This window comes from Somniosus microcephalus, chromosome 3, assembly GCF_052327205.1.
Source record: "Somniosus microcephalus isolate GS21.2 chromosome 3, FLI_Smic_1.0, whole genome shotgun sequence".
NCBI classification, from domain to species: Eukaryota; Metazoa; Chordata; class Chondrichthyes; order Squaliformes; family Somniosidae; genus Somniosus; species Somniosus microcephalus.
This window is the reverse complement of record NC_140989.1, coordinates 310,298,964-310,319,193: the sequence shown is the minus strand read 5'-3', so window position 1 is coordinate 310,319,193 and position 20,230 is coordinate 310,298,964. Positions and strand designations below refer to the sequence as shown.

Here is a 20,230-nt window from a genome sequence, read left to right as displayed (position 1 = left end):
GCTAACACTACACCTGGACTTGAGATCCTTGTTTATTCAGCAGCAGTTGCAAATTTCCAAGAGCTTCTTTACTCTGGTAATCCTGGTAATGGGACCATCAGCTCATTTCTAATTTCATGAAGTGTCGCGATTAAATCCTCTCTCTTTTCGCCCTAGTCTTTCCATGATAGTTAATTCTGATTCTCCATATAATCATGTATCCTTCTTGGAGCTGCTACAAGCTCGCTTTGTTAGTGCAGGTTATCGTCACCAAAAACACATTTGACAGCTTTGCTGCTAGCTCTGGCTTTGGTTAATTGTCATCAAACTTCACGTACTGTTATGATCCGTCTTATATACCCTGATATAGTAAAACATCACCTAACTAACGAAAAAGATGGGTCTCCGAATTCCATCTCCAGCCAAAGATAATTGTTCCATTGTTCTATTCTCCTACTCACTGAATGCATCAGTGTTATTTCTATGAGAGCAACTCTGGCATTCTATGTGAACCATACTAAACTCACAATTGTTTGCAATCTATGGACCAAAATGCACTGGATACTGTAGTGAATTATTCACTATCACATAGTAGGTAGGAAACCTTCAGGATTAGTCAAGAGGAATTCCATTAGTTCCACAGCTACCTCTTGGAATCATTTAAAGCAGGTCCCCATTGAGTCATCTGCAAAGCTTTCTACATGGAGTAATTATGACAGCTTGATAAAGCACCATTGCTTATACTTTTTGGACAATCATTTGACTGGGTCATTTTTTGATGGATGGACTTTCAGCTGCAAATTGTATCGCCCTTTATTCTACTTGGTCAGTTTTCAACACTCTTTGCTGGATCCCAAGAATGAAGAAGAAAGAAAAAGAATCTACCTTGTCAGTGTTTGTCTTTGTTAAATGTAAGCATCCTTCATTCTGTCTTCCCACAGTCCTTTTTTGCAGAATGTAAGGAATTTGATCTCTCTTTCTCCGCTTCCATTGGAGTTTGGTCAAAACAAATTAATGTTGTTCAAGTGTGGCGTGCCTTTATTACAGCATAGGACCAAGGGAATCGGATGTGATCTCATGATATCACAGACATCAAATTTGTCTTAAAGCCACACCATATCATCCCTTGTCTATCTCCCCTCCTCCAGTGACTGAAAAGTGCATGTGCCTGGCAAATCTGTTGATGTGTGCAGGGTATCTCTTTTCACAGAATGAAGACGACCTCATTGTAGGTGACCTTTCTACTCTTTCACCTTGCTTGAGACTGAATAAATTCTATACTTGTGTCCTCCAGTTTTATAACATGGTCTTAGCTAAACCTGCTCCAACATTTTTCTCTCGCGTGTTCTAATTCCCAACATTCAATGAACGTGTCTGCACACCCTTAGCTGTGCACATTTTTCTAAGTGTTTTTATTTTATATCCATTTCCCGATATTTTCTGGTATTTTGATGTGTACAGCCTTTTTTAATGGTTTGCTTAAAATTAATGATGCTTTTTAAGCGTATTCTATTATTACTTAATGCAACAATTTAAAGCGTACATGCACTTTCCTAATTTAGAATCGTGTAGTTCAAACTGACTATATTGCAAGTTGGATGAACACTTGCAATGATTTGATTTCCAGCAAAGCTAGGTTGATGGTGCACGTATTTTTTTTTATTGTGTTCCATCTATTATTAATTTAATAGGGTTGACAAATAAAATTTCCTACAAAATTAAAAAAGTTGTTACATAAACTACAGTTAACTGGGGAAAAAATAAACTTCTTGTTTAGTTCATGTTGCTTAATTATATGTTTTGGACAAGGTGCCGAGACATTACACTCCATACAGCTTCATACTTCAGACGTCTTCAGTAAAACCCAATGTGTGCCTAGATTTTCTTTAATGGTTAGTCGAGGTTTGACAGAAAATGGGGCAAACGTCTTGCAGCCTTTGGAAAGGCTGAAAAGGCATTTCAACCCATCGGCAGCCTTTGATGAGCCTGAAAAGTGAGAGGTATAAGAAATGAGGGGCAAAAATGAAATTTAAAGAAATTCAGTGTGGCGCCACAACATGGAGTCTGCAGGCAAGTGACTGAGCAACCCAGCACGAGATCCCTGCATGATTGTTGCTGATGGGTGGTACTGCATGCGCTGGTTGTGAGGAGAGTGGCCCTGTTCACACTCCAGGGCACAATTACCATATGTCAGTGTTTCAGCATGGCTGGAAGGAGGTGGAGGCAGGTTTGATGCTGCAGCTGACTGTTAGTGTTACTGGCAGTACCACCCCATGGTGCATATCAGTTGCAGGTGTCCTTACAGCAGGCAGAGTTCTGCATCTGATTCTCTGCTGCCCTGGAGCCTGTGCAGATAGTTCGCCATGATTGTTGCCAGGTAGGTGTGAAAGGGTGTGTAGATATAGTTGGCACTTGATCACCCTGGAATTCTTTCTTTCATGCATTACTGTGATTGGGGTGTTTCTGAAAAAAAAATCCAGCATTACATTTAGTCAGGGCATTACATACTGTATTCATGTCATCTGGTCCCTGTCACAACTTTGGGAATTGAAATTTCTGCATGCGCTAATCCTCCGACAAAGTGAAGTGTGTGCTGTAGATGTATCAGGGTACTAGTGGGTGGGCACAGAATACTTCTGGTGCACCTTTACCTACCTGGCATCCTTCTGTTGGTTCTCCTCTTGTCCCTCTGAATAGCTCCGGTATAGGAGGATTTCAATTGGGAAACCACTGCCACTGTTGATGCTGTAGCAAAATGTCAAAATAGAGCAATTGCCACAATGCCTGCTGAAGTATCAACAGAAAAATCAAACGCAACAAAGGAATACCATGTAGAAATGTAATGAAAATTGATCACTGAATTATTTACTGTCCTGAACGCCAGAAATGCACAATGGCAGCAACCTGACATTAGGATCTCTGCCCATTTTCTGCAGATTCTCCCAATTTATACCTATTTATTTGGTTGGATCAGATCAGCCATGATCTTATTGAATGGCGGAGCAGGCTCGAGGGGCCGATTGGCCTACTCCTCCTATTTCTTATGTTCTTATGAAAATATACCATTATAAATCTTGTTCCCAGCTTGGTAAAATAACACAATTAGCTTCATGTTGCCAATGGATGAAAATAGGACATGGAAAAGTGAGAGACTGCTGGAGTTATTACATTAATGCAAAACTACTTTCAGTCAGTGTTAAAGGTAACCAGAATACAGCATGGTATAGAAAGTTTACACGTAACAGGTGATTGAATACTGCAGAAAAATTTTCGGACAAAATCAGATTTTTAGCACATGAACTGGTTCCAGGTAGGGCATGGAAAGGTAGTGTGTAGAAACAAACGAATATCCCATATCTTGTTGCAATCTGCATAACACACAGAATGAGGATGAACTTGGATCCTTGAATTATGTACATATTTGACCACATAGTAGCCATAAGGCATACTATTGGTACAATTGTGGTGCTGAAAAAAATGTGAAAATATATAGGCCCGGATTTTACAGGGCCCATGACTCTGTACGCACGTACGCCGTCGTAAGTACCCCGCAAATTCCGGGTTTCCGCATGCGATGCGGTTCACCTTGACAGATCGTACACATCCGCTTTAAATTCACTTGCGCTGGCGCAGAGTTGGGCTATTTGCCCAAGTACTGCCCAGCGAATACCCACCGAACCAGCTTCAGGGTTAAAATAAATGTTAACATATACATTTTTTTAATGATTTAAACATTCACTTAAATTTAAAATTAGTTTAGGTTATTTTGTCCCATTTAAAAATGTTTAAATTTATTTTTCAAAAATTAACATTTTTATTTTAAATGTTTAATTAAAGGGTATTTTAATTAATTTTGAACCTGTGATTATTTATTTTTTTGTTATGAAATTTTATTTTTTAGGTGATTTCTATTATGCTTATGGGGATTTTGAATGTAAATAGAATCCCCATAAGCATAATAGGAATCTCCCTTTGTCATTGTGAAACGCATGTGCCCCGGGATGTGTGGGTCTTTACGCAGGCATACGCCTGCAGGCACAGGATTCCAAAGCTCTGGAGCCATCAGGTAAGTACGTAGTTTTCTTGCAGTTCGGAGGCGTATGCGGGAAGCAAGCCTTCGACTGCAATTTCCAGGCCATAATCATATTTTTGTGTGTGTGTATATGTGGAGAACAATATAATTAAGTAATGCAGTCAAACACTGATTCTGTAGTGTGTTTGATAACTTAATTTTCTAATAAATGAGAAATGGTATCAAACACAGTCACAGAACCACTTACTAAATAATTTTACTATGTCCAGTGTGTTATATTTTTTAAGTTTTATACTCCCATTCTATTTTATCCCCTGTTATTGGTGGCTTTTCCAAATATGATGTATTTTGCGAGGGTGCAGTTCTGCAGGTGGTAAGAGCCAGGTGCATCCCCCAAGTGGCATTGTTCATGTGAGAGTTCAGGCCTCAGTGTTAATTCAACCAAGAGGATAATCACAGTTGGACCTGGTCCTGCCCTGACTTGAGTACACATACTTTTCAGCAGGTTTCCTGAGATAGCTACCAGGAATGGGCATCTTGGCTGATTTTTCTCCTTCACTAACCCTATGTGTTAATGACTTTTAAATCATTTTTTAATGGAAAAGTGATCAGATTACTTCTGTGAGAGTAAATCATAAATCCAAGTGTTTGAAACTAGTTTTGTTAGTTAGTAATTTTGTTTACAAGTGTGCAGAAAAATCACAGTAGCTATTTTTAAACATGTGGCTGCAGAAAATTGTTTTTTCTGCCTTAAGATGTTATATTGAGAGCCGTTTGCCTGACTTAAATAATCTACTGTGACACTTTAAGATACTCTAATAGTTGATCTGGAAGTATATTTAAGTAGACTCTGATAAGCAATTGTCACAGTTAGTTCCTAGGCATCATAATAGAAATAGATAAATTTAACAGGTGAGAGAGGGTGAATTGGCTTGTATCTCCAAGAATAAATGTTTTTTTTTTAAATGAACCTTAAATGGAACTGTCAACTGTGATTGAGAGGATCATATTGAGAAAAAGCTGGAACTAGTTTTTCAAACCACTTATACTCCAATATGTTTGTTTTGAAACTAAATTGAGAGATGCTTAGAATTTTAAAAACAACAAATTATCCATTTTTTTTAGTTAGTCTATTATATGTATATATAAGATTGTTATCTAGATATAATTTTTATATAATTATGTGAAACTGGAAAAATAAGTATACTAGAGCATAAGATTCACATAAGTAAGTACAGCACTGGCCTTGCGGGTACAGCTTACAGTCTGTGTGCTATTTACACAAGGGTTTCCAAGATAATTGCTCTGGACCTGCATGTCTGTTTTGATATCCAGTTTGTTCCAGAATATCATATCTAACTTCCCTTTTAATTGTGGGCACACTTCTCAAAATTGCTTTGACCAAAGTACTTTAACCCTGCTGCTTCAGACGTGGCACCAGGCTAGTCCAGGCAGGTTGGTGTTTCATAGCACTTTCTGGGTTTCTAGCCTTTTCACAAAGTAAATTAAAGCATTTGACAGGAGCTAATGACCTTCCTTTCAACACACATGATAAAATTGTTTTTTTTTTTTACAAATACTGATGTGTATTGTGATGAATTATGGCACAGAATAAATGTAAGATTTGAACTGAGATTTCTTGTCTAAATTCACTTGTACATCTATATATTTTAAACATTCCACTGTAGTTTGTTGTGCTTCATAAATTAATCTGTTTTTGAGATCTTGGAGCACACAATAAATCATATTTTCTGGTATATTATCCTGCATAAAAATTAGACATACCCCTATCAGTTTATGATATGGAGAGAAAACAAAAAAAAGTGTTCCAAGACTGTAACCCACTAACGAATGTTTGGAAGATGCTTCAAATAGTAATTGTCATTCTTGTTTTCAAATCCTCCCATGGCCTCGTCCCTACCTATCTCTGTAACTTCCGACAACCCTCCCAGATCTCTGCAGTTCTGGCCTCTTGCGCATCCTCGATTTTAATTGCTCTACCATCGGCGACCATGCCTTCAGCTGCCGAGGCCCTAAACTCTGGAATTCCCTCCTTGTGTGGCTCGGTGTCAAATTTTGTTTGATAACGCTCCTATGAAGTGCCTTAGGACATTTTACTACGTTAAAGGTGCTATATAAATGCAATTTGTTATTGTTGAGTGAAACTTGAGTGGGTAATATAGTCATTTGGAACCTAAAATTTTTGTTGACAAGACACAGTTTAAAAAAAAGTTTCGTTTAATTTACCTGTTTATGGAATGTTCCATGCAGTTGTACCTTTTTAAAGTTTGTCATATTGTCCTCCCTAATGTGAATCCAAATTATCAGTATAATATCAGTTGCTAATGATTAAAAGAATTTACAGTGCAGAAACAGGCCAATCAGCCCAAGAAGTCTATGCTCATGTTTATGCTCCACATGGGCCTCCTGCATCTAACTCCATCAACATATCCTTCTATTCCTTTCTCCCTCATGTGTTTATCTAACTTCCCCTTAAAGTCATCTATGCTCTTCACCTCAACTGCTCCTTGTGGTAGCGAGTTCCATATTCTCACCACTCTCTGGGTATGAAATTTCTCCTGAATTCCCTATTGGATTTATTAGGGACTATCTTATATTTATGGCCCTCGCTCTGGTCTCCCCTGCAAGTGGAAACATCTCTACATCTACCCTATCAAACCCTCAGACCCCCCACTCAGTCCTCTTTTCTAGAGAAAAGAGCCCCAGCTTATTCAATCTTTCCTGATAGGTATAACCTCTCAGTTTTGTTTTATGAAAAGTACTATTTTTATGTGACTGTAATAAATCATCTAGTATAATGAAATGATTACAGCTGATTGGCCACTGTTTAAATTTGTTAACCAGGACTTCCATGCCTATACAAATCACTAGATGCTGCAGTGAGTCAGAGTTTATTTTACTAAAATGGCATTGCCTCCATAATTAACCATCTTGTTTATTAACCTGGAAACTTAATATGTGTGTCTTGGCTTAGTCACACAGGATTTGCTTTGCGTTGTGGGATGGCATAAAGGCAATTAAAGTAAAACAAGCTATTCTGTTTTAACTTTATTAGCTGCTGTCTCCAAGATAAATCACTTTGGGCCCTGAGGTCTTGAAACATAGAAACAAACTATTCTCTGTTCAATTACTGAAGTGGCATTCTCATTCACTCCTTCACATTTTGAAGATATTCACAAAAATAGTCTCTGTAAGCAAAGTATATTTTTCAGGTCATTTTTGCATATATTATAGTTTTACGTTACACTAACCTCAATATTACAAAATTAAATCGCTAACCAGACAATATAACTGTGTTAGAATAATGTGTTGAAGGTTTGGTGTCTTTATTTTAATTAATCCCTTAGTATCCTACCTTGTTTTAAGTTTACTGTACCTGTTAATTAGTGCAACAAATTAAATTTGAATAGGAAACCATCACCTGTATATTACACCTTTACTCAATGGAGCCCCAAAGATGTCACTTTGCTCTACATTTAGATGCAGTGAACAGTGGGGGAGGGAGGAAATTGTAATGGTGAGAGGGCTGTCCTATGAGGCGAGATTGTGTAGAATGGGCCTATACTCTCCTGGAGTTCAGAAGAATGAGAGGTGATCTCATTGAAACATACAAGATTCTGAGGGGGATTGGCAGGGTAGATGCTGAAAGGTTGTTCCCCCTGGCTGGAGAGTCTAGAACTAAGAGGCATAGTTTCAGGATAAGGGGTCCGCCATTTAAGACTGAGATGGGGAGGAATTTCTTCACTGAGGCTTGTGAATCTTTGGAATTCTCTACCCGAAAGGACTGTGGATGCTGAATCATTGAGTATATTCAAGGCTGAGATAGAACGATTTTTGGACTCATGGGGAATCAAGGGATATGGAGATTGGGTGGGAAAGTGGAGTTGAAGCTGAAGATCAGCCATGATCTTACTGAATGACGGAGCAGGCTCGAAGGGCCATATGGCCTACTCGTGCGCCTACTTCTTCTGTTCTTATGTAAAAATACAAAAGAATAGACTGCTTAAGAGCTGACTTTCTCTGAGATTTGCAAACTTGTGTACAATGGAAAATAAGCAGTTAATGGCTACAAGCCTCTTTAATAAACAAGCACCTTAATGGTGGCTACTTCGGCTTGCTAAGGTACCCATATTTATCTCAACATGTATTTAGTTTATATCAAATGCCCCAATGTCTTCAAAATGTCTTGTGGCATCCTACGTTGCGTGATATCTCGATTCTGTTAGTGCTGCCACCAGGACATCAGTGTCACTGAAGGCCCAGTGTAACTGCAGGGTTGCTGGGAACCCTGTAAATTACAACAGGAATGGAGAGCTAAAAAGAGTTGAATGTAAGTGCCAGTAACTAGCTGAATATTAGTACAGGAATAGCAATTTGTTACAACCAAAGTGTAGGATGCCAAAGATCACCCTGTCACCGTCCAAGCTGAGGTATTATGCAGAGAAGAACATCAGCTCGAGCATGCAAAATTTGTCAGAGGTGTGGTCCGTGGTGTCTCTGATTTCACTTTAAACAAAAAGTGTGCTATGGACTTGGACGTGTTCAAAATTTTATCAGAAACAGTGTTTGGTGCTCTGGTCCATGAAAAGAAAATTCAGGAACATCCTGTCAGTAGTTAAAAAAGCAGCTTGAAATGTGGATAAGACTATAAAATTCAAACACTACTGAAGTGTTTTTATTTACAAAAATGCAAATTGTGAATGAGAAACAAATTGCAAAAGCAGTGCTACAGTGCATTGAAATGCCTCTCAATAGCCAGCTCAAGAATTGTGATCCTGGGATTGGGGAGGAAACGGAGGGGTTTTTTGCTCAATAGGGAATAAGAAAGACAAATCAAAGTGATGGAAAGTGTCGTCGACAGTGCTATCAAGTGGCACTTACTCACCAATAACCTGCTCATTGATGCTCAGTTTGGGTTCCGCCAGGACCACTTAGCTCTAGACCTCATTACAGAGGTGAGGTGAGAATGACTGCCCATGACAGCAAGGCAACATTTGACCGAGTGTGGCATCAAGGAGCCCAAGTAAAATTGAAGTTAATGGGAATGGGGAAACTCTCTCCTGGCCGCAATCATACCTAGCCCAAAGGAAGATGGTTGTGGTTGTTAGTGGCCAATCATCTCAGCCCCAGGATATCACTGCAGGAGTTCCTCAGGTTAGTGTCCTAGGCCCAATCATCTGTAGCTGCTTCATTGATGACCTTCCCTCCACCATAAGATCAGAAGTGGGGATGTTCGCTGATGATTGCACAGTGTTCAGTTCCATTCGCAACTTCTCAGATAATGAAGCAGTCCATGCCCGCATGCAGCATGACCTGGATGACTTTCAGGCTTAGGTTGATAAGTGACAAGTAACATTTGTGCCACACAAGTGCCATGCAATGACTATCTCCAACAAGAGAGTCTGACCACCGCACATTGACATTCAATGGCATTGCCATCGCTGAATCCCCCACCAACAACATCCTGGGGGTCATAACTGACCAGAAACTTAATTGGACCAGCCACATAAATACTGTGGCTACAAGAGCAGATCAGAGGCTGGGTATTCTGTGGCGAGTGGCTCGCCTGGCCTATATGTGACTCCAGACCCACTGCAATGTGGTTGACTCTTAACTGCCCTCTGAAATGGCCGAGCAAGCCACTCAGTTGTATAAGGCGGCTCACCACCACCTTCTCTAGGGCAATTAGGAATGGGCAGTAAATGCCGGCCTTGCTGGCGACGCCCACATCCCGTGAACGAATAACAAAATCACACTCCTGACTTGTGCCTTGTATATGGTGAAAAGGCTTTGGGGAGTCAGGAGGTGAGACACTCGCCACAGAATACCCAGCCTTTGACCTGCTCTTGTAGCCACAGTAGTTATGTCCAATTAAGTTTCTGGTCAACGGTGACCCCCAGGATGTTGATGGTGGGGGATTTGGTGATGGTAATGCTGCTAAATGGTGGTTAGACACTCTCTTGATGGAGATAGTCATTGCCTGGCACTTGTGTGATGCAAATGTTACTTGCCATTTACCAGCCCAAGCCTACATGTGGGCATGGACTGCTTCATTATCTGAGGAGTTGCGATTGTAACTGAACACTGCAATCATCAGCGACATCCCCACTTCTGACCTTATGATGGTTGTGCCGAGGACACTACCCTGAGGAACTCCTGCAGTGATGTCCTGGGGCTGAGATGATTGGCCTCCAACAACCACAACCATCTTCCATTTTGTGCTAGATATGACTCCAGCCAATGGATAGTTTTTCCCTCGATTCCCATTAACTTCAATTTTACTAAGGCTGCTTGATGCCACACTTGATGTCAAGGGTTGTCACTCTCACCTCACCTCTGGAATTCTGCCCTTTTGTCCATATTTGGACCATGGCTGTAACGAGGTATCCTTGGTATCATCCTGCTAAACCTCCTTTTGTACCCTCCTTTTTAAGGCCTTGACATCCTTCCTAAAGTGTTGTGCCCAGAATTGTACACAGTACTCCAGCTGAGGCCTAACCAGTGATTTGTAAAGGTAAATGTACTGGTAACAACAAAATACAGTACTAGGCATTTGGAGCTGTTTGAGCAACTCATTTCTGACTGAAGCAGGAAGCTGGAAAACCATACGAATCTCTGTTAATGTATCTCTGAGGTACCTGTATAGCATATTGATTTATTTAATGTTACTCTGACTCAAACTTTTTGCAGGTTGCTTTGGCTGCCGCTGGACTCAGTTATCCCTGCCATCGACTAACAGTCAGTAAAAGACCTTCACCTGCGCAAACCCGAGAACAGTCTGAAGAGGTAAAACAAACATTTTGTTTTTTAATTTAACTTGAAATAATGTATTTGCTAAATACTTTTTTTTAAATGGCTTCTCTGTATTTTCTTGTCATATTTAGTTCTGCTAACATATTTGATTCTAAATATTAGGTTTAAATTTACTCTTACAATATACGTACGTAGCTGTGACGGTTGGGTCAGTATCCTTGGACTGCTGACGGTGGGAAATTTCCTTCTCTGTGGAGCATGTGGTCTCTGCATTTTTAGCTTGCATGCCATGAGATCTCCATATAAACACTAATATTACACCAATAATCACAGTAATTTTAACTGAAATAACAAACATTTAAAAAGCAGCTTAAATTTAATTTTTTTTAAATAAAATGGTTTGCAGTAATTCACTGGCCCTGTACTCACCTATTTCTGTTGTTATTTAACTTAAACTACTTTTTCTGCCTCATCTAGCTTATTTTATCTATCTCAACCCTTGATTTCTTAAAAGGTTAACTTTACGATCGTTTTTATTTTCTTTGAGCTCCAAACATCCATTTGAGGTTGGAGCAAGTTTTTAAAAAAAGTTTTCATTTGGCCTTTCAGGTCAAATAAAAACTTTTTCTTGCTCTGACCTCAAATGGACATTCTGGTTAATCAAAAACCCACCATAGAAGTAGCTGCATCACAAATATCAGATCAACCTTTGATCTTCTACATTAAAACTTGAGGAAATTGTTGACGAGTACTTTGTGCAATGGAGTTTTAAAAACATTTTTAAAAGTGTTGCAACTTTTTCTTTTGAATGTATTTCTGGAACAAGAAGTGTCTCGGTGATGCCGAATGCAGTCATCAACAGTCTTCTTGATTGGCACTCTGACACTGGACCTAGATTCCACCCCCTGCAGCACTGACACATTACAACTGCAGTATGTGCTATCTACAGGATGCACTGCAGTAACTGACCAAGCTTATTTTCAGTGTACTTCCCAGACCTGCAACCTCTACCAACCAGGGCAAGAGTGGTAAGATCATGTGAGCACCACCTACAAGTTCCACTCCCATGTCACATGCCTTCTGAACTTGGACATCTATTGGCATTCCTTCATTGTTGGTTCAGAATCCTGGAACTCATTACCTAACACCACTGTTTGAGCACCATCGCCTCATGGAGAAGGACCACCACCAGCTTCTTGGTGTAGCTAAGTAGGACAGTAAATACGGCCTTTTCAGTATCGTTCACATCCAATGAAAAAAAATAAAGGATTATAGGTTCTTGGGTCATGTGGAGTGCTCTTGATACTTGTTCCCCATGAGAGCAGGTAAAAGCTGATGCTCTTACAACTATCCAGTTGTACAATAAACATTCATGGAGCAGAATGGGATGTGATTGAAGAAAGCCACAACTTTCTCCTATTCTCCTGGTAGTGCAGATTATGTAAGAGCTGGGGAGGAGAGGAAACACAAATTTGGTTAAAATATCAAACAACTTCTGTGCTGCCTAATTGCTGTATGTTACCATTAGTCATCTTCAGTAAAGGCTATATGTGTTCCATAAAGCTCCTAAGCAATGATTGCTTTACTATCTAATCTCTTTATAAGCAAATGAGAAATGCATACTATTTTATAGTACTGCTTTTGGTTCACCTTTTCTAAATAAGCCACTGCAGCTTTATTGCTGTGGTTGCATGTAATTAACTTGAACAGCCTAGCCATAGATGACTCTATGAATAATTAATGAATAGATTTTATGTCTTCACATCATGAGCTTGTCTTGGGTTCTGTCACTGAAGTATTAGTTCTATTGCTGCTTGAATGTGAATGATAAGAACTCACCTTGCCCAGTTCTTCAGTTTCTGTTTGTAGGAATAGGCAAGCCATTTTAAACCTTTTTAGTGAATTAACCACATAATAAACATGCATATTGTTAAACATATATTTCTCTATAACATAATGCAAATGCATTTTCAAATTTGAATAGCTCTAAATGAGACACTTGTTTTATATTATTGCTTCAATACTCTGGCCTAGGTTTTCCAATCATAACGTTGACGGTAATCATTTAAAATGAATGGAGCACTGTCAGTATTACAGTCAAACCTATAAGTTCTTGATAAATATAATTTAGTAAAATGTGTGTCAGAATTTTTAAAAAATTGGTCACCATTTTTAATAGATTGATCACATAATTGATAATTTGTTAGTTTGAATTGAGGCTGTATTGGTCAGAATGTATGTTTATTAACCATTATTTCATGTGATTGAAGTATTCTGGCACAGACAGAGCAATACAACATTATGTGCATGATTCCCTAGCACTGGCTAGGTGCTTCTCCAGTAGGAAGAGGGTAAACTGCCAGCATTTATGCTCCACTCGAGCCTCGTCCCATCTTTCCTCATCTAACTCTATCAGCATATAACCCTCTATTCCCTTCTCCCTCATATGCTTATCTAACTTCCCCTTAAATGCATCTATACTATTTGCTTCAACCACTCCCTGTGGTAGCGAGTTCCACATTCTCACCACTCTTTGGGTGAAGAAGTTTCTTCAGAATTCCCTATTTGATTTCTTGGTGACTATCTTATAATTATGGCCTCTAGTTATGCTCTTCCCCACAAGTGGAAGCATTCTCTCTCCGTTTGACCCTGAAATGAGCTTCCAACCACATATCCGTGGCGTAACGAAGACCACCTATTTCCACCTCTAACATTGCTCGTCTCTGCCCCTGCCTCCGCTCATCTGCTGCTGAAACCCTCATCCATGCCTTTGTTACCTCTAGACTTGACTATTCCAATGCACTCCTGGCTGGCCTCCCACATTCTACCCTACGTAAACTTGAGCTCATCCAAAGCTAGGCTGCCCGTATCCTAACTTGCACCAAGTCCTGTTCACCCATCACCCCTGTAATTGCTGACCTACATTGGCTCCCGGTTAAGCAACGCCTTGATTTCAAAATTCTCATCCTTGTTTTCAAATCCCACCATGGCCTCGCCCCTCCCGATCTCTGTAATCTCCTTCAGCCCCACAACCCCCCAAGATATTTGTGCCCCTCAAATTCTGCCATCTTGAGCATCCCTGGTTATCATCGCTCAACCATCGGTGGCCGTGCCTTTTGCTGCCTAGGCCCTACGCTCTGGAATTCCCTCCCTAAACCTCTCTACTTCTCTTTCCTCCTTTAAGATGCTTCTTAAAACCTACCTGTTTGACCAAACTTTTGCTCATCTGCTATAATTTCTTATGTGGCTCGGTATCAATTTTTGTCTTATAACACTCCTGTGAAACGCCATGGGACATTTTACTACGTTAAAGGCGCTATATGAATACAAGATGTTGTTGTATCTACTCTGTCAAAACCTTTCATAATTTTAAAGACCTCTATTAGGTCACCCCACAGCCTTCTCTTTTCAAGAGAGCCAGCTTGTTCATCCTTTCCTGATAGGTATACCCTCGCATTTCTGGTATCGTCCTTATAAATCTTCTCTGCACCCTCTCCAGTGTTGAATGAAGAGCATGAGGTTTGGTGTGATACTGGTTGTGATGCCCTTCATGGTTGAACTGTGTGCTGATAATGAGAGCGTAGACAATGACTAAGAGAGCTCATTTGACTGAGGTACCAGAGGGTTTTTGGCACCTGTCGATCTGTACCCCAGCAAGGGTTGGTACTTTCAGGACAGGAGATGATCCAAAAAAAAGCATAAACTGGACATTTCCATTTCATTTGAAGAATAATTTGCATACTATCTGAATGTTTAATCTTTTTCTCCTTACATCAGTTCAGGAAGGGAAAAGAAGGATGTCTATTAAAGGTTGGAGTTGTATGAGTGAATAGGGTGATTCGATCAAATTTGGAACTTTAAAAAGTAGCTTTTAATGCTGGGAGGGCACATAATAAAATGAAAGCCAGGACAAATGTAAACAATACAGGAACATTACACAAAAGATTAGAAAGGCTAACAGGGAATGAGGGGAAAAATTTGCAGGAAAAAAAACCAAAGGGCAATAAAAAGGCTTTTAAAGACACATTAGTAGTAAGAGGACCTTTAAAGTAGAGGGAAGGCCACGAAGTGATGGAGTGTCATGGAGCGTGAGGGAACGGCAGAGATACTAAATAAGCGCTTTGCCTTAGTTTTCACAGAGGAAATCGATATTGGGATTGTAGTACAGTACCACCAGAGTTGGGTGTAGAACGGTTAGTGGAGATAATTATTCAAAGAAAAATGGCACTAAAGAAGTTACACAAATTTAATCTTGTGGACCTGATACTTAAGTGAAAGGATTCAGAGGAAAGCTGGGGAAGCAGAGTTTTGGCTATAATTCCAAAATTTCACAAACAAAAAATTATGTCCAAGGATTGGAGAACTCCAAAAGGGAATAAGTCATGAAATTATACACCGGTTTATCTAATTTCAGTTGGTGCTAAACTACTAGATACGAGATGAAATTACTAAGCATTTGGAGACACATTAGTTAATCAGGGCCAGGATTACAAAAGGGCAGGTCATTCTTGTCCAGCCTTCTAGAATTCTTTGAAGAAGTAACAGAGAGAATTGATAAAGGAAATGCAATAGATGTTTTATGTTTTTCTTCAGTTTTTTAATGCTGCTATTTTCACATAGTTGAATATTTTAAAATGTTGTCCTCATTAGTGCTTTACCAATTATAAATTGCTTTAAAAACTGTTTTGATTGCAATTGACCATGGGTGGAGTTCATTGACTTGATTGCTTTCAATTCTTTATGCAGTGCACTGATGTTCACATGGTCAGTGACAGTGAGGGAGATGATTTTGAAGATGCTACTGAGTTTGGAGTGGACGATGGTGAACTTTTTGGCATGGTATCTTCGGGATCAAAGAAGTCTCCAATGAGTAAGTTGGTATTACCAGTAATAACCAACACTGTCTCTTTTGCATCATGATGTGGAGATGCCGGTGTTGGACTGGGGTGGACAAATGTAACAGCTTTATTTGAAATCACAAGCTTTCGGAGCGCTGCTCCTTCGGCAGGTGAATTGAAGAGATGCATATAAGCACAGTATATATAGTCAGAGAAAACTGCCAGATGATTACAGGTAATCTTTCTAACTGCCCTTTATCACACCTCGGCAGAGAGATAATCACAGCAATCAAAGGTGTGAATGGTGTCCAGACAGGTCAGTCAGGAAAACATTACAGGAAACTTTCGATCAACCGGCCCCTAAATAACCGGAAATGTCGGTTAACCGGCAAAATTCAGGAGTCGGTTTCAGCTAACTTTTATTACTTGCACAGCAACAAATTGAGGAAAGCAAGGGTTTGGCTGCAGCTGTTGCTAAGCTACAGAGACGCTTGCAACTGGTGGATGTTCTTCTGAAGCTGTTAGCAACAGGGTTTGTTGCTTCATACGGAGCTCTAAGGTCCGTATCTTTCACTATAGCGTTCGGTTATCCAGAATTGTTGCTGAACCGGCACAATGTCGGTCCCGTCCATGCCGGATACCAGAAAGTTTCCTGTACATCAAAGAACAACGAGCTGGGGTCACAAGGGGTCAAATGTTGCAGGTGCTGGGGTCTGTATGAAAAACAGGGAAAAAAACAAAAAACTTTGCTGGAAATCACAGCAGGTCTGGCCACATCTGTGCAGAGGGAACAAGCCAACGACGACTCGAGTCTGGATGACTCTCAGGTGGGGTTACATGTAGCGTGACATGAACCCAAGATCCCGGTTGAGGCCGTCCTCATGAGTGCGGAACTTGGCTATCGGTTTCTGCTCGACGATTTTGCGTTGTCGTGTGTCTCGAAGGCCACCTTGGAGAATGCTTACCCGAAGATCGGAGGCTGAATGTCCTCGACTGCTGAAGTGTTCCCCGACTGGGAGGGAACACTCCTGCCTGGCGATTGTTGTGCGGTGTCCGTTCATCCGTTGTCGCAGTGTCTGCATGGTCTCGCCGATGTACCATGCTCCGGGGCATCCTTTCCTGCAACGTATGAGGTAGACAACGTTGGCCGAGTCACATGAGTATGTACCATGTACCTGGCGGGTGGTGTCCTCACGTGTGATGATGGTATCTGTGTTGATGATCTGGCATCTTTTGCATCAAGTCATTCTACAGGTTACCTTTTCTGTTTTCATAGAATGGTTACAACACAGAAGGAGGCCATTCGGCCCGTCGAGCCAGTGCCGGCTCTCTGCAAGAGCACTTAAGCTAGTCCCACTCCCCCGCCCTTTCCCTGTAGCCCTGCAATTTTTTTTCCTTCAGGTACTTATCCAATTCCCATTTGAAAGCCATGATTGAGTCTGCCTCCTCCACCCTTTTCAGGCAGTGCATTCCAGATCCTAACCACTCGCTGTGTAAAAAGGTTTTTCCTCATGTTGCCTTTGGTTCTTTTGCCAATCACCTTAAATCTGTGTTCTCTGGTTTTTGACCCTTCCGCTAATGGGAACAGTTTTTCTCTATCTTTACGTAGGATTACATCGGATATACGGCACAGAAACAGGCTATTCAGCCCAACCAGTCCATGTCGGCGTTTATGCTCCACTCGAGCCTCCTCCTGTCTTTCCTCGTCTAAATCTATCAGCATAACCCTCTATTCCCTTCTCCCTCATATGTTTGTCCAGCCTCCCCTTCATCATTATCATCGGCGACCACTCGAATTCGAGTATGGTATGTCCTTCATCAGTCATCTACTTGTGGGTCTTCAGGTGGCTGTGGAGGCCAATCCGAGATCCACAGACTCTGCTACAGTGTGGGCATGTAAGACTATTGGTAGTAACTGGAGTATGGCTCTTAAGTTGTTGTCTCTCCTTACGGCGCTGGCGTTTATCCTCAGCGGCACGCTGGAGATTCTTTTCATGTAGTGCGGCACCGTTGTGGATGCATTTTCTTCAATTGTCTCTGTCCAGTGCGATTTCCTTCCAGTTATTAATATCGATATGGAACTTTTTAAGGATTACTTTGATGTTATCTTTGTAACGCTTCTTTTGACCACCAGGAGACCTCTGCCCGCCCTTCAACTGGGAGTACAGAACCTGTTTTGGGAGACGTGAGTCTGACATGCGAATGACATGTCCAATCCATCGGAGTTGATGCTGCATGATGAGCGTAGTGATGCTGTAGATATTGGCCTCCAAGTATACTCCAGTTGGTACGCTTGTCCTCCCAGCTGACCCTCAAGATGTTGCGCAGAGAGCGTTGGTGGTATTGCTCCAAGGCTTTGAGATGTCTACTGTACGTAGTCCAGGTTTCAGCTCCATATAAAAGGGTGGGAAGGATGATGGCTTTGTATACAAGAATTTTAGTTTGGACTTGGAGGTCATGATTTTCAAAGACTCTCCTCCTCAGTTTAGAAAAGGCTGCACTTGCACAACTCAGGCGGTGATGGATTTCAGAATCAATGTCAGCTTTGGAGGATAAATGGCTACCAAGATATGGAAAGGTGTTGACATTTTCAAGGGTGTTATTATCAATCTTTATAGAGGGAGGAGTTGCAAGCTGATTAGGTGATGGCTGGTGGAGCACCTGGGTTTTCTTTATATTCATGGTGAGGCCCAGAAGTTTGTAGGCTCTGGAAAAAGCATTCAAGGTGTTTTGTAGATCATGCTCGGAAAGAGCTGTGATGGCGTTATCATCTGCACACTGTAACTCCATAATGGTAGTGATGGAGACTTTGCTCTTGGCCTTAAGCCTGTTGAGATTGAAAAGTTGGCCATCAGTACGGTAAAGGATTTGAATTCCGGTGGGCAGATCATTGCTGATGAGATGAACACTGCAAAAAGGGTTGGAGCAATGATGCAGCCCTGTTTTACTCCTGTCTCAACTGTAAAGGGCTCTGAAATAGAACCGCTACTGCTGCGGACATGTCATGTAGCAGCCTCAGAACTAAGATGAATTTATCGGGGCAACCAAGCTTAGACAAGATATGCCATAAAGTCTGGCGGTGGACGGTGTCAAAAGCTTTAGTTAAGTCTATGAAAGCTATGAACAGTGGTTGCTTTTGCTCACGGCATTTCTCCTGTAATTGACGTGCTGTGAAGATCATATCAGCTGTTCCTCTGGATGGTCGGAAACCACACTGCGACTCCGGAAGCACCTCCTCAGATAACGGCAAAAGTCTGTTAGCAAGGACACGGGCAAGCACTTTTCCTGTGGAAGAAAGAAGGGAGATACCTCCGTAGTTACCACACACCGACTTTCCCCCCTTTTTAAAGATAGTAACAATCAAAGAGTCTGAGATCTTGTGGAATTTCTTCCTGCTGCCATATTTTTTAGGAGGAAGGCATGTATGTGTGTCAGGAGCTCAGGGCCACCTTTTTTAAGGATTTCTGCTGGAATCCCATCCTCGTCTAAATCTATCAGCATAACCCTCTATTCCCTTCTCCCTCATATGTTTGTCCAGCCTCCCCTTAAATGCATCTATACTATTGCTTCAACCACTCCCTGTGGTAGCGAGTTCCACATTCTCACCACTCTATTAGGTCATCCCTCAGCCTTTTTTCAAGAGAAAAAAAGAACCAGCCTGTTCACCCTCGCGTACCCTCGCATTTCTGGTATCATCCTTGTAAATCTTCTCTGCACCCTCTCCAGTGTCGCTATATCCTTTTTATAATATGGCGACCAGAACTGTACACAGTACTCTTGTGGTCTAACCCAAGTTTCGATACAGGTTTAGCATAACTTCTCTACTTTTCAATTCTATCCCTAGTCATAGAGTCATAGAGTAATACAGCATGGATAGAGGCCCTTCGGCCCATCGTGTCCGCGCCGGCCATCAAGCCCTGTCTAATCTAATCCCATATTCCAGCATTTGGCCCGTAGCCTTGTATGCTATGGCATTTCAAGTGCTCATCCAAATGCTTCTTAAATGTTGTGAGGGTTTCTGCCTCCACAACCCTTTCAGGCAGTGAGTTCCAGACTCCAACCACCCTCTGGGTGAAAAAGTTCTTTCTCAAATCCCCTCTAAACCTCCCGCCCTTTACCTTGAATCTATGCCCCCTAGTTATTGACCCCTCTACTAAGGGAAAAAGCTCCTCAGCATCCATCCTATCTATGACCCTCATAATTTTGTACACCTCAATCATGTCCCCCCTCAGCCTCCTCTGCTCCAAGGAAAACAAACCCAATCTGCCCAGTCTCTCTTCATAGCTGAAGCGCTCCAGCCCTGGTAACATCCTGGTGAACCTCCTCTGCACCCTCTCTAACGCGATCACATCCTTCCTGTAGTGTGGCGACCAGAACTGCGCACAGTATTCCAGCTGTGGCCTAACCAGTGTTTTATACAGCTCCATCATAACCTCCTTGCTCTTATATTCAATGCCTCGGCTAATGAAGGCAAGTATCCCATATGCCTTTTTTACCACCTTATCCACCTGTTCCGCCGCCTTCAGGGATCTGTGTACTTGCACACCCAGATCCCTCTGACCCTCCGTCTTGCCTAGGGTCTTTCCATTCATTGTGTATTCCCTTG

At 41.3% G+C, this 20,230-nt stretch overlaps 1 protein-coding gene across 3 annotated transcripts in view; it reads left to right on the top strand.

Moving 5' to 3' along the window:
• The window catches only part of faf1 (Fas (TNFRSF6) associated factor 1), a 499,151-nt gene that overhangs the window by 273,760 nt on the left and 205,161 nt on the right, over window positions 1-20,230 (top strand). For all 3 annotated transcript variants that reach the window (XM_085982899.1, XM_085982900.1, XM_085982902.1), the window contains exons 9-10: window positions 10,724-10,819; window positions 15,533-15,656. In XM_085982899.1, coding sequence (XP_085839025.1) covers window positions 10,724-10,819; window positions 15,533-15,656 — 220 coding nt within the window. The remainder of the gene's footprint in view (window positions 1-10,723; window positions 10,820-15,532; window positions 15,657-20,230) is intronic.